This window comes from Theobroma umbraticum, unplaced genomic scaffold, assembly GCF_002168275.2.
Source record: "Theobroma umbraticum cultivar Fairchild unplaced genomic scaffold, ASM216827v3 scaffold_50.0, whole genome shotgun sequence".
In the NCBI taxonomy this organism is placed as follows: Eukaryota; Viridiplantae; Streptophyta; class Magnoliopsida; order Malvales; family Malvaceae; genus Theobroma; species Theobroma umbraticum.
In genome coordinates this window covers 6,333,904-6,346,047 of record NW_018397261.1, presented here as the reverse complement: position 1 = coordinate 6,346,047, position 12,144 = coordinate 6,333,904, and the positions used below count along the sequence as shown (strand labels likewise).

At 36.7% G+C, this 12,144-nt stretch overlaps 2 protein-coding genes across 2 annotated transcripts; both read left to right on the top strand.

The window, feature by feature from the left end:
• The first annotated feature begins 2,493 nt into the window (after positions 1-2,493).
• On the top strand, positions 2,494-6,955 carry LOC110418045 (rRNA processing protein-like protein). Its single transcript, XM_021430660.2, has 12 exons — positions 2,494-3,042; positions 3,381-3,453; positions 3,635-3,709; positions 3,810-3,920; positions 4,089-4,131; positions 4,704-4,803; positions 5,436-5,538; positions 5,621-5,716; positions 5,844-5,876; positions 6,185-6,284; positions 6,401-6,485; positions 6,590-6,955. The coding sequence occupies exons 1-12, from the start codon at positions 2,750-2,752 to the stop codon at positions 6,714-6,716; spliced, it is 1,239 nt and encodes a 412-aa protein (XP_021286335.1). The 5' UTR covers positions 2,494-2,749; the 3' UTR covers positions 6,717-6,955.
• A 3,197-nt stretch (positions 6,956-10,152) lies between these two features.
• Positions 10,153-11,759, top strand: LOC110418262 (protein RADIALIS-like 3). The gene is made up of 2 exons (XM_021430937.2): positions 10,153-10,558; positions 11,415-11,759. Exons 1-2 carry the CDS (start codon positions 10,299-10,301, stop codon positions 11,440-11,442), a joined length of 288 nt encoding a protein of 95 aa, XP_021286612.1. The 5' UTR covers positions 10,153-10,298; the 3' UTR covers positions 11,443-11,759.
• Positions 11,760-12,144: the final 385 nt, after the last annotated feature.

Genomic DNA, 12,144 nt, shown 5'->3' with positions numbered 1-12,144 from the left:
CTTTTCTTTTATCATCAAAATACAAAGAGAATAATGAAAAAAAGGAAATAGAAAAAATACTCCTACTAGACTATCTTAGTCTTAGAATAGAATAAAAACGTTGGTGACCGTCGAGCTGGAGACACAAATTTGTAGATAAAGGATTATCCAAGTCTACATTCACATACTAATAAGACGCTATAAAGATTATTCCAGCCAGCTAGCGTGGGGGGAACTGATCTTCCCACCTAACATCATCTTTAAACCTTATCAAAGGAAATGGGATTTGACTTTCCACTGGTTTTTGTTTGTCCCCTAAAACAAAAATTCATTAAAATTATGTTTTCTTTTAGCTTTTAGGTAGTGTTGCGAGCTGTAGTTTTATATGTATCTGTCAACATATACATATATACCTAGATGCACTTACATCCACTAAATTTCAGAAAAAGGGTGCTAAAAGATAATACCTTTTGAAATGCTTAGACTAAATTAATTAATGAGTGTTTCCGCAACTAAAGACACAGAGATAAAAAACCCAATTTTTAGCAAAGAAGTGTTGGGTTGTATTTAAAATGATAAGCAATAGCAGAGACACTATCACATGAGAGTTTTATGGATAACCCTTTAAGAACAAAGACAGAGAGGGCCTCAGCAATATTTATTTATATAATTGTTGACAATAGATTTTGTAGTAAGGGCATTGAGGCATAAGCTGGAATATTTTAGGGTGAGAAAGATGAAGTGATGGTGGGCGGGGAAACCATAGGGAGTAGCTGTAGGAGACTGCTTTGAAGGATTTTGGCTACTCTCAAGTCTCAATGCATGCCATATCTGTCTATTCCTATTTCCTTTCAAGGTATGAAAACCGGAGAACATATTCTTTGTTTGTTCTTATCTTTTAAAAACGTGCAGGTCCAGCAGCTGAGCCTATATACTATCAGGGATTAAATCTGTAATTAAAATGGCAAAGGAATGCTTCATCTAGATTCATTCATTCTTTGGAAATGCCTGTGTTTCTGTACATAATACATTAATGTTTGATGTGCCGTGTGAACCGTATAGCATCATCATGGAGTGAAACCTGGAGAAGGGAAGCCAGCGGCCATTAAATTCAAGAACAGTTGTACGATTCCTACGATAGGTACAATTGCAGGAAAATTTAATATGGACAACAGTACCAAATATTTTGGCCTCAATTGAAATGATCAGTCACTCCCCATGACTTTCAAGTCCTCACCTTTATGGCCGGTTGAACGTTTTCTCAAGATTGACCAAAACGATTGGCAAGCTGAGTCTTTGAAGCCTGAAGCTGATCAATGATAAATAGCCTGCCAATTATTCAACCCACTAATCTATCTAATAATTACCTTAAAACTGTTGTCATTTAGTATATCTGTGCATTATTTAGTCATGCTTTATTAGTCATTACAAAATGATGACAGTGGTGAGCCCAGCAAAAGGGGACTTTCATGGCTTAAGGGCTATGATAGTACAGAAGGCTTAGGGGGCATGGATTGGGCAATTTACTGTGAGTGCCTACAACTGTAAAGCTGGTGGGGAATGAGTACTTCAAGATTATGATTGTGTTTGGTTGGATACAAACAAAGTCAAAAATGATTTTGAGAGAACCAGCTGTCATGAGTTATTGTTATAATATATGATGTATGATGATAAGTTGAGAATTTGAGAATGGAGATAGAGAAGGGGAAAGTTTTTCTTTGCTCTTTCTCCTTTCCATAGCACTCTTGTTGGGAAATACACTAAAGAAGAAATGGTCTATGGTTGTATCATTATTTCAAGCAAGCAATTGACAGAAAGACTTGGAGGAGGCTGAAAGCCTGGAAGTGGATTCTCTGAGAGGGATAAGAAAAAATAAAAAATAAAAAGAACCACTCAAGTTTTTTCAAAGGCTGCAAAATCTGATGCCTGATGGCTTTGAGATTCTTCCCATATCTGCATTAACAAACATTGATTGAACTTCAGAAGTAGGCAAGTCAAAGGGCCCCAACCTTGTATAAACCTTGAAGTGCCCAATGCCAATGGGAAATAAATAAGCATTCTCAAACATAATTCAGAGGTCTAATATGAATCATGATCATCCTTTTCAGACCAAGTTTCAACAAATGGAAAATGGAAAAGGGTGAAGGTTGGGGATGTTAATGGTGGAAGTTGAACTCATGTACGCATCACCCTGCCATAATATGGTGGGGTTACAGACATATAGATATAATTTGTCAAATGAAAATGATAGTTCTTTGTCATTTCTCTTTTCTATTAAAAAAAGAGAAGATTAAAGCAATTGATAATCTCTGCAATGCAATCTATCAAATAGAGCCAAAGAGAGACCATGATTCTTAGCTTGGAAAGATGGAGAAAGACTATGGCAACTTTGTAAGAGAGAATAACAGAAAGTGGAACCTATGCCCAATTCAGTACAAAGCCCATTTTTGACCCATTAAGTTTAAAGCCCATTTTGTGCTGTTTAAGAATATCGAGTTCCTTAGCTCAGCCTAGAGAAAAATGGGCCTGTTGAATGCCCAAGCAGACGTAGTTAAACCCTAAACCCTTGACTGATGCCGTTTACAGAAATTCAACGTCCCAAACGCATCTTTTCAATTGTTGTGAACTAAAAATTTGTAAATGACAGGGGAATGATATTGATTCCTGGCGCGACTGATTTTTGTGTTGATTTTTGGGGTTTTTGGTTTTTCGATTTCGTAAGTGGGGTTGGAATTCTCAGTGTCCTTTACAAATTGAGGGTCTTGGAAAAATGGGGTTATCTTCGAAGCGACGGGGAAAAGCTGGAGGTAGAGATGTGGCCTTGGAGGACTTCGATGATTCGGAAGATGAGGAATTAATGGTTAATGGGGATAGGGAAGAGGAAGAAGAAGAAGATGATGATGAAGAGGAAGATGAAGAAGAAGAGGTTGATGAAGACAATGGAGAAGAAGAAGTAGAAGAAGATAGCGATGAAGGAGACGAGGGAGGATCAGAAGAAGAGGACAAAGATGGTGAGATGGAAGAGCTTGAAAAAGAGTATAAGGATCTTCACCATCAGGAACAGTAAGCATTCCCCCTTCAAGTTTTTTCTTTCTCTTTTTAAACGTATTCTTGAATTACCACATTCGATATTGGGTGCTTCCTTTGCATTTCTAATTTTGTAGGTTAGATTGGATTTTGGTTAGTTTACTATACACATTAACAGATTTTGGGTGTGGAAACATATTGAGATGATTGAGTTTGTTTATAATTTAATCAGTGTCACGACTTTCTTTTTACAATAAATTTTAGAAATTCTGTTGTAGAATTGTGTGGAATCAGAGAAGAATTTAATTTTATAGGTAAAATTATGTTGTTTCTGTAAGCTTCCTATTTTATTTTTATTTTTGGTTTTCATTTAGAGATATATTGAGGAATCTCAAGCGTCATAAGGATGAAGATGTTCAGAAGGGTCAAGCAGTGAAGAACCAAAAGGTAGTATTATCTTTCTTTGCATTTATATAAACTTGACTCTGATGACGTTTGGCTTTCCATCGTTACGAATAACTATTTTTGAGTACCGTGATCAAGGTTTCCATTTACTTTTATAGCTATCTTGTTTTTTTTGGTTGTGTGTTGCTCTCAACTTGCTTAACCTTCTCCTTCTTTTGCCAAGGCTCTCTGGGATAAAACTCTTGAGTTTAGATTCTTACTTCAGAAAGCATTCTGTAGTTCAAATAGACTACCGCAGGTACCCTTTTGTTCCCTTTTTGTGTCTTTTGTGTTCTTTACTGGATTGGAATATTTGTTTATTTATTCATATAGGATTTATGTGAGGGCTTTTCTATCAGGACCCAGTTAGGTCTTCATTTTGTGCTGCAGATGAAGGAGTCAATGTTGGATATTCAGACCTTATTACTTCATCAAAGAAGACTTTAGTTTCTTTATTGGAACTGCAGGAGGTATGGCTGATCTCAAGAAACCTCTTGCCTGCTTATTTTCTATCTTATTTGCTTATAATATTTGACTAGCAGTTGATTAGTTGTTGTGGATGTGTTACTGCCTTTAACTACCTAACCATGAAATTCCTTTTCCTCTGATTTTTTTTCGTATTACTATCAAATTGTCAGGCTTTACTGGAGAATAATCCATCAATTGCTCAATCTGTAGATGGTATGACACCGATTGCTTTTGTCAAATTTTATCAATATGCATCCTGTCACTTGACAGAAGCTTTATTTATATTATTTAAATGCTATGAGCTTGATTCTCCTTGTTAGTTTTGATGCACTGCCAACATCATGTGTCACGCTGTGTTTAGTTTAAGTTAATAGCAAATCCCAATCTTTTATTGATTTTAATTACGTTTATCTTCTACCTCAGAAGTTCCTCTTTCTTTCAATGTAACTAAGTACTTAAATATCTATCAATTTATATATTACGCCAAATCTGGTATTTTAGACTGTGATTCTTACGAGAATAGTTTCATCATTATCTTTCATTTTCTGTTGAATTTTTAAACTCTAGAAGATCCTTCTGTAATATGTGACTGCAAATCTATCAAATTTGTCTTCTATCATCTTTTTGGTTTTTTGTTTATGTTCTTTTCACTGAATGTATGATTTGATGTGTTACTTTGACTGGATGATTATATAAACATTCAACGTCAAACAATTACTACTAAGCTTGCACATTATGGATCTTGATAATGCTCTTATTGTCCTAACCCACATCCTGTCCTTAAGGTAATGCTGGTCAATCATCTAAGAAGCTTTCCAGTGATTCTAAAAACTTGGACAAGGAAGATGATGAAGAGTGGCAACAGATATCTCAGATGAATGGAAGGTATCTCCAGCTGTTTCTTTTTTGCTCAATTTAAACTGATATTTTCTGTTCAAAGAAATGCTCCTATGATAATATTCATCAGCTAAAGTGAATCTTGTAGAAAGAATGAGGTGGTTTAGCCTTTAACTGAAATTACTGAGGTGGTTGCTTTAGCTTCTTTTCTTATGCTTTCATTCATTGATTAATGCCACATTTGTCAATTGATTGTTCTTGGGGTGTTTACCAATGCTATTTCATATATGCTCTAGATTCTTTGAGTTGTGAAGTCTACGATTCCGGATTGGACATCTTTAGATCAATATTTTAGGAGATGCTTTGCTTAAAAGAGTATAAGTCATCATCTGTTACAGACTGTTTTTATGGACTCCTCTCAAAATTGCTAGATTCAAAAATGCTGCATTGAGAATGGTGTGTTGATGCCTGAAGGCTTGCATCAGTGCATTAATGAACATTCACAAAATTGCTTTTATGGTTTTGATGAGCTTAATCATGTGCTTTCTGCTTCCTTTTTTTCCTCTAAATGTTCTGTATCTTATTTAATCCTCACTTGCTACAATTTTCCTTGTGCAAATAATAGTTCTTGATATGAGCATTGTAAGTTAACTGGAAATCTCAATGCATGAATCTTGTAGACTAGCAGCTTTCAGAGATAAAGCAGTTGACAAATGGCAGAGAAAGACAGAAGTCACAACTGGTGCTGCGGCAATCAAAAGCAAATTGCAAGCTTTTAATCCGGTTTGCTCCTATAGCTGATAATGAATCCATGCCCTATAGGATGTAAATTGAATCTCACTTTGCTCTTCTCTTCCAATGCCAGAACATTAGTGAACAAGTTGCTGCCTATATGAGGGATCCAAGTAGAATGATAAAGCAAATGCAACAAAGAAGATCAACCATTGGCATATTTGGGGCTGTAAGTTACTAAACATGTCTAGTTTAAGGTGCTGAAATTACCTAAAACAGTAGACACAGCTTTGGTGCGCCCTCTGTACTATGATTTTTTTTTTTTCTGTTTTATTGATTACCATCTCATTGTGCAGGTTACTGAGGGCACTAACAATGCTAATGGAGTGGTAATATTTATTTTACTATAGTCTTGAATAAATGAACTGGTGTTTCTATTAATTTTTTTTTTCCGTTTATTTTACAAGTCTTTACAAACCTTCATTGGATCGAAATGTCTTGTTTAGGTGAAAATCATGGGGGTAGAAGTTACTGATGGTCAAGTTGTGATAAGTGCTTAGCCAAATAAAACAGAGGGTTTTGCTATCTAAATATTTAGTATAGGTGCTATAGGAATGCTGCTTTTGTAATTAATACATGTTATTAATGCTGCCTTTTCTCCTGTAAAATTTTTATCTTGAATCCTTTCTTTGCTTAGGAAGCACAACCTGAAGGTGATCCCGAACTTCTGGATGATTCTGAATTTTACCAGCAACTGTTGAAGGAATTTTTTGAGACTGTTGACCCTACGTCATCTGGTAAATATTCTCTATGATTTCGTAAAATTTTTCTTGCATGATTAATTGTAGGCAGGTTGTGTGGTAAGAGTCCTTTTTTTAAAAGAAATAAAAAATTTATTATTGATTGACCACAGAGGCAGCCTTCTATGCCCTGAAAAGACTGCAAACTAAGAAGAGAAAAATAGTTGATCGGCGTGCCTCAAAGAGTCGCAAGATCAGGTCAGTTTTCATATCTTATTGAATTGGCACCAATGTAATGAGTTCATACTAATCTAGTGCATTTCCTAATGTTCTACATTTCCTCCTTAATAACATTCTCGTAGGTATCATGTCCATGAGAAGATTGTCAATTTCATGGCTCCTGAGCCTATGATCCTTCCTGACATGGCTCCAAAATTATTTGAGAATTTGTTTGGATTGAAAACCAAAAAACCTACTGCTCAAGTCTGATTTTTTGATACCAGGTCAAGTTAGACCCGTGTCTTGAAATTTTGTAATATTTATTCCTTTGAGATGTCTAATGAATACAAAATGTTTTTTTTTTTTTTTAATTTCTGATGTATGCACTTGAGTGTAAGGATATGTTTTAGGGGTATGTTAGTCACATAAAAAATTGCTTTGTATACTATAATTTCTATCAATTACAGTGTCAAACATGTTACCAACTCAAAGAGGAAAATCAAGAAAATAACAAATAAGAAATATATGTCAAATTGCTAAAGCCTGTGGCAAACTTCCTGCATGTGGAGGTTTGCAACTTACGTTTTCATTTTTGAAGCACTTATCTGGAATCTGCTTTGGTGAGGTTAGAATCTGCTTCTATTTTTTATATGCAAAGAATTTCATATTTCATATATATATATTTCACTTTATTTCTGATGCTTCCTCTTTTTTTATCGGATGGACTCATGCCCACAAATCCATTATCAGCTGCAGGTCACTTCGCTACCCGACTTTTTCTTCTTGCAAATGATTAAAACAAGCTGTCGCAGGCATGTAAATATCATATCCGTCACTTTGTCAAAATGGAAAAAGGTTTTTTCGCGATTCCCTTTGGTTGGTAAACAGGACGCGTACGTTTTATCTGCTTATCCTCAAAGCAAACAACAGCTCAGACAAGTGTTGTCTACTTGCCTGCCAAAATCGTAGATTCCCCCTCTCTACGAGCCAGTGGTGGACTTCTTGGGCTCTGGGAAAGTCACAGTTCCCCATCTCAACTTTCATGGCCCAGCAATGATATGAAACGAGCTGGGTGCTGCCAAAACCGTCTGGATTCTGGGGCTTGATTCCTGATAGAGAGGGCAGGCTAGTAGGCTACGTAGACAAACTATCATTCACAACTAATTAAGTGGAATTAAAAACCCAAACCAGAGAACCTTTCCATGGTTCGTTCCAACCTGCTAGGAAAGGACCACAAACGGCAACAAAAAACGGTCAATTGGTATAGGCTATAGGCCCTAGAGAATGTACCCTTTTCGAACGCTGATGTTTAGATGTTGATAACCCCCAAAATATCAATGTAAAATCCATAGGACCACCATTTACTACCTCTCTTCTACCACAAATCGTTTCGACCCATAATTAAATTGGCAAGTTACAAAAGAGCAACCATCCTTCCCCCAGTTCATGCACCCAAGGCAACTTGTTGCATGGGGGCTACCATTTTTGGATTCCTAGAAGTCTTAGTAACAAGGACGGAAATATATCACCAGTTTAGCCAACTGAATGGATATTTGAACTGTGTTCTGCAGGAATGACAGGGAAAAAGGATAAATAAGGTAGAAAGCCTTTACTCTGGTCTTGGTTAAAATTTTTATGCCATTTAAGGCTTTAAAATCAGTAACATGTAGCTTCCCATAGTTGGAAAATGGTTTGCAAACTCAGTCAAAACATAGAAAAGGAGGAGATAATTGCATAAAACAGAATAAAAAAACATTGGGTGTCCATGAAAAATGACTTTCCATATCACGAGCGTTATGACTAGCCTGGACCAGTGCTATGGTCCTCAAGACGATGACCCAACAATCATATGTTGTATCCGTTTATGGTCAGAATTAAAGAAGAAATTTCAATGCCTATTTGTGCTTAATATCCACATCAGTCAATTAGCTCACCTCCAAAAAAGAAGAAAAAAGATCAAAAGATTCTATCACTTTATTCACAAATTATTGATCGGGCAAAATGTTCTTGGCATAGCTATCAAAATGATCATATGCGCATTGTCCATTTCTCCTCTTTCATCTCTTTATTTTTTAGTGCTTTTTTGGATTATTCGTACGTAGAGATATTTGAGAATTTCAATGATTAAAGAAAATCCTACAAGCCTGGAATTTTTTGTCAGCATTAAATTCGTCTTTAAGCTTAAACTAAACACTTGCACAACATGTAATTTAGCTCTTAGCGGCATTGCTTTCTAGGAATCTGGCATCAGGTTTTCCCTACCAAAGTACTCGCTTGCTCCCTGACTGGATTCCTGACCAGCTTTTGATTGATCTCGTATGACCAGCTTTTGATAGGGAAGGGAAATGGACAAAGCGTAGAACAAGAGAGACTGACTAACTGAGCAAAGGTGAAAAAAAAAAGTTTACCCCACTAAATCAATCAACTGACACAGAATCCACCCACCCCCTTATCCGAAGAGAAAACCAGCAGCACCTGTTGACTGTACTGATACATGCAACAAAAAAAACAATCCCTACTGTTATCATCTATGTATACTGTATACACATGATCTATAGTAGGCTTTCAGCAGGTAGCCAGCCAGAAGCTTTTGGAATACTGTTGAAGGAAAACATTCGGAGTTCCAATTCCAACGATCTGAAACGACTCATAACTGCATCAACCACACTGCTCCCAGCTGCCCTCTTACCCTTGGGAGTATGTTTCTGAGTCCAATAGATTTAATATCAGTTCACTGCCGTCTGAGGCCAATATTTTGAGTCTGATATGTGAAGGAGTTATCCATTTCTCTTGAATGGTTCCAACAATTAAGACTTTTCCTTATTACTATATTACTGCTGTTACATACAACTTGATTTTGTAGATTTAATCGAGGGCCGAATAAGACACAGAAGAAAAGAATTCGTGATAAGTATCATATGACACCCGAAGATGACAAGGTAGGAAATGGCAATGTGATAAGTTCAAGTGAAGCGGAGGATGCTTTTATTCCTGGCGTGAATGGTGAATATTGTTAGAACAGGACAACGACAAATAACCACTCCAATAGTAAAAAGCCTAAAGCTATGCAGACAGGTTACAATTGCATGCCTGTCCACTGGGTGAAAATCTTCTAATAAAAGATCTATTTATCGGGTTTTGTTGTTTTCTGGTAAAAGTACTGTAGTCCTACAGCTTCTGCATTCCTTGCCAAGTCCTATTTTAACCCATTTGATGTTTAAGAGATTAGATTTGTCTTCAACCGAGTCCAGACTTATTACCAGATTAAGATTAAAACAGCCAAAGACCCAGTTTGTGAATTCACTGAAAACACTAATAAGTTATATTTTTCTGAAGTTGGTAACAGAATTTGCTTGGTTCAACAATTGCCAGACACCTGCTCTGCTAATGCACTTGGTTGAAAGAAAGGCTCATGGCTTGTGTTCCTATAATTATAAATACTAGCTGCTGATTAAGATAGCCCGTCCATGATCTATAGAGTCTAGAGTGCTTTTAGTCATAATTATATTTAGAGAAAAAAATATAAAAATTTTAGAACCCTTCCTTTGAAACTGATTCCATTCCCTCTCTTTCTTTACATTGTCCTGATCAATCTTGTGGTTCCAAAGGAGACGGGTCATACTTATGCTGCCTTTTGTCAACATAGATTCGCCAACTTGCTCCACCCCACCATCATTTCTCCACTGCTTATAAGTAGAGCGCTCATGGAAATCTTTAGCACAAGCCACTGCTCAACTAAAATCGTCTTTGCTCTTTTCTTCTCTTCTTACTCTTCTTTTCCTAGTCTGCAGTAGTCTTTTTACAAACAATCTTGAATCCATTTTAATTTGCTTTAAACTTTGCATAGTAGTTATGGCGTCAAGCTCTCTAGAGTCCAGAGATTCAGGTTCATGGACAGCAAAGCAGAACAAACTGTTCGAAAAGGCTTTGGCCCAGTACGATAAAGACACCCCAGATCGTTGGCACAATGTTGCTAAGGCTGTCGGCGGAAAAACTGCTGAAGCAGTGAAGAGACACTATGAAATCCTTATTGAAGACCTTAAGCACATCGAGTCCGGTCGCGTTCCTATTCCTAACTACAGGTCCACTGGCAATGCAGATGAAGAAGAAAGGTAATGCTAAATGAAAATTTGGCCTCCCTTCTCTTCTATTTTTATCTTGCATGTAGTGTTAATTTAGATGCAATTTACATGACTTTGTCGGGAACTTCTTTCAATCAGTGTGCAATTCGTACCAATCTATGATTGCAAAGTTGCAAAAGTAGCTGGCGGCCCAAAACATCTGTCCGAAGCCTGCAGACTGGTCACGGCATTACCCGCTTTTTTGTTGGTATCAATAAATCTGAAGGGACCTGTATAATGTTATGGCTCTAAACAAAAGTTCGAATTCAACGAAACATAAATCAGTTGATAATTGCCACATTGCGCCAAATTTAAGGCCTCAGAAAAGTTAAAAGATCCATATCAGATGATCACAAGTTCCAAACTTTAGGTGGTCCATTTGACCATTCAGTTTGTCCAAAAGGCCAATTCTAGACCCGCCAAGCCCTACCACACTCCACAAACTCACTCCTCGCATTACCTTCGGTTTCTTATCCTGTCTCTTGTTTAACAGAAAGCGCACATGAACTTCAACCCAAACTCCAACTTGATTTTGAAACACATCTTCTCTTGGAAAAGGAACAAAAAAACAAAGAAGGGTAGACAACCTTATGAGAAAAATATTTTTAATGTGTGAATCTGTAGAATCTTCTTACAATTCCTACCTGAGCAGCTCTCGACAATTTATATTACCATTAAGCACCATAGTTGGGAGAATAAACACAATAAAATTTGGTCAATACACAGTCAAGAGAGATAAAGGTCCTCCGAACAATTTTATATTATCTTTTTGCCTTTTCCTTTTTGTTTTTTTCTTAATTTCTTAAGCTGAGATTGCTTCCTTCCTTTTTCTTGCTTACTTTTGCAGGCTTATAAGGTACCTTAAGCTGCAGTGAAGTCCCAAGCTTGGCCTACCTTTATACCATATCCTAACGCCAGATTACTGCGTAGACATGCGAATCAACATGTGAAAAACCGCTGTCCCTCCTCTCTTACCCAAAGCCCCTTTCCCTTTTGTACCTCTTGCGGTTGGGCTAATTTACTTCATGAATTGTAATGAAAACTATCTATTTTCAGTAGCTTTTATAATTTCTTAATTGCCCATGTACCCACCGTGTCTTAATGAGTATCATAAAATATGATTCCTTCAAGAAAAAAAATGGAATATGCTTACTAAATATGTGAGACACCGGAGAGATGTAAGAAGCTAGGAATCTATGGCCAATAGGTACATATTGCTTTGGAAGGAAATTCCTTTTCAAATACTATCACAAATCATAATAATTCATGAAGCCTTATGTCAAGGGTACATACGCATTTCAAAGGGAATGAAGAGATTTCACAGGTTTTGGAGTACTTCAGTTCTTGTCTGCAAAAATTATAAAGGACAGGAATAGTTCAAGAGCCATTACTGTTTATATAATAGATTCAAGTAATGTGATGACAGTATGGATTTCCTCTTATGAGTTCTCGTGGAAGGCATTTATAATCGAGCTGGGCCACCTTTGGCGGACAGGGGCGGAGCGTCCCTTTGTAATGTGGTGGGGCTGGGGGGCCAAAAAATTTGAAATTGTTTATATATCATATTTTTTTATGAT

Coding starts and splice junctions, on each gene's coding strand:
- LOC110418045 (XM_021430660.2), top strand. CDS start 2,750: ATGGGGTTATCTTCGAAGCGACGGGGAAAAGCTGGAGGTAGAGATGTG. Junction 3,454..3,634: donor AAGCAGTGAAGAACCAAAAG/GTAGTATTATCT, acceptor TCTTTTGCCAAG/GCTCTCTGGGATAAAACTCT. Junction 6,486..6,589: donor TCAAAGAGTCGCAAGATCAG/GTCAGTTTTCAT, acceptor ACATTCTCGTAG/GTATCATGTCCATGAGAAGA.
- LOC110418262 (XM_021430937.2), top strand. CDS start 10,299: ATGGCGTCAAGCTCTCTAGAGTCCAGAGATTCAGGTTCATGGACAGCA. Junction 10,559..11,414: donor AATGCAGATGAAGAAGAAAG/GTAATGCTAAAT, acceptor TTACTTTTGCAG/GCTTATAAGGTACCTTAAGC.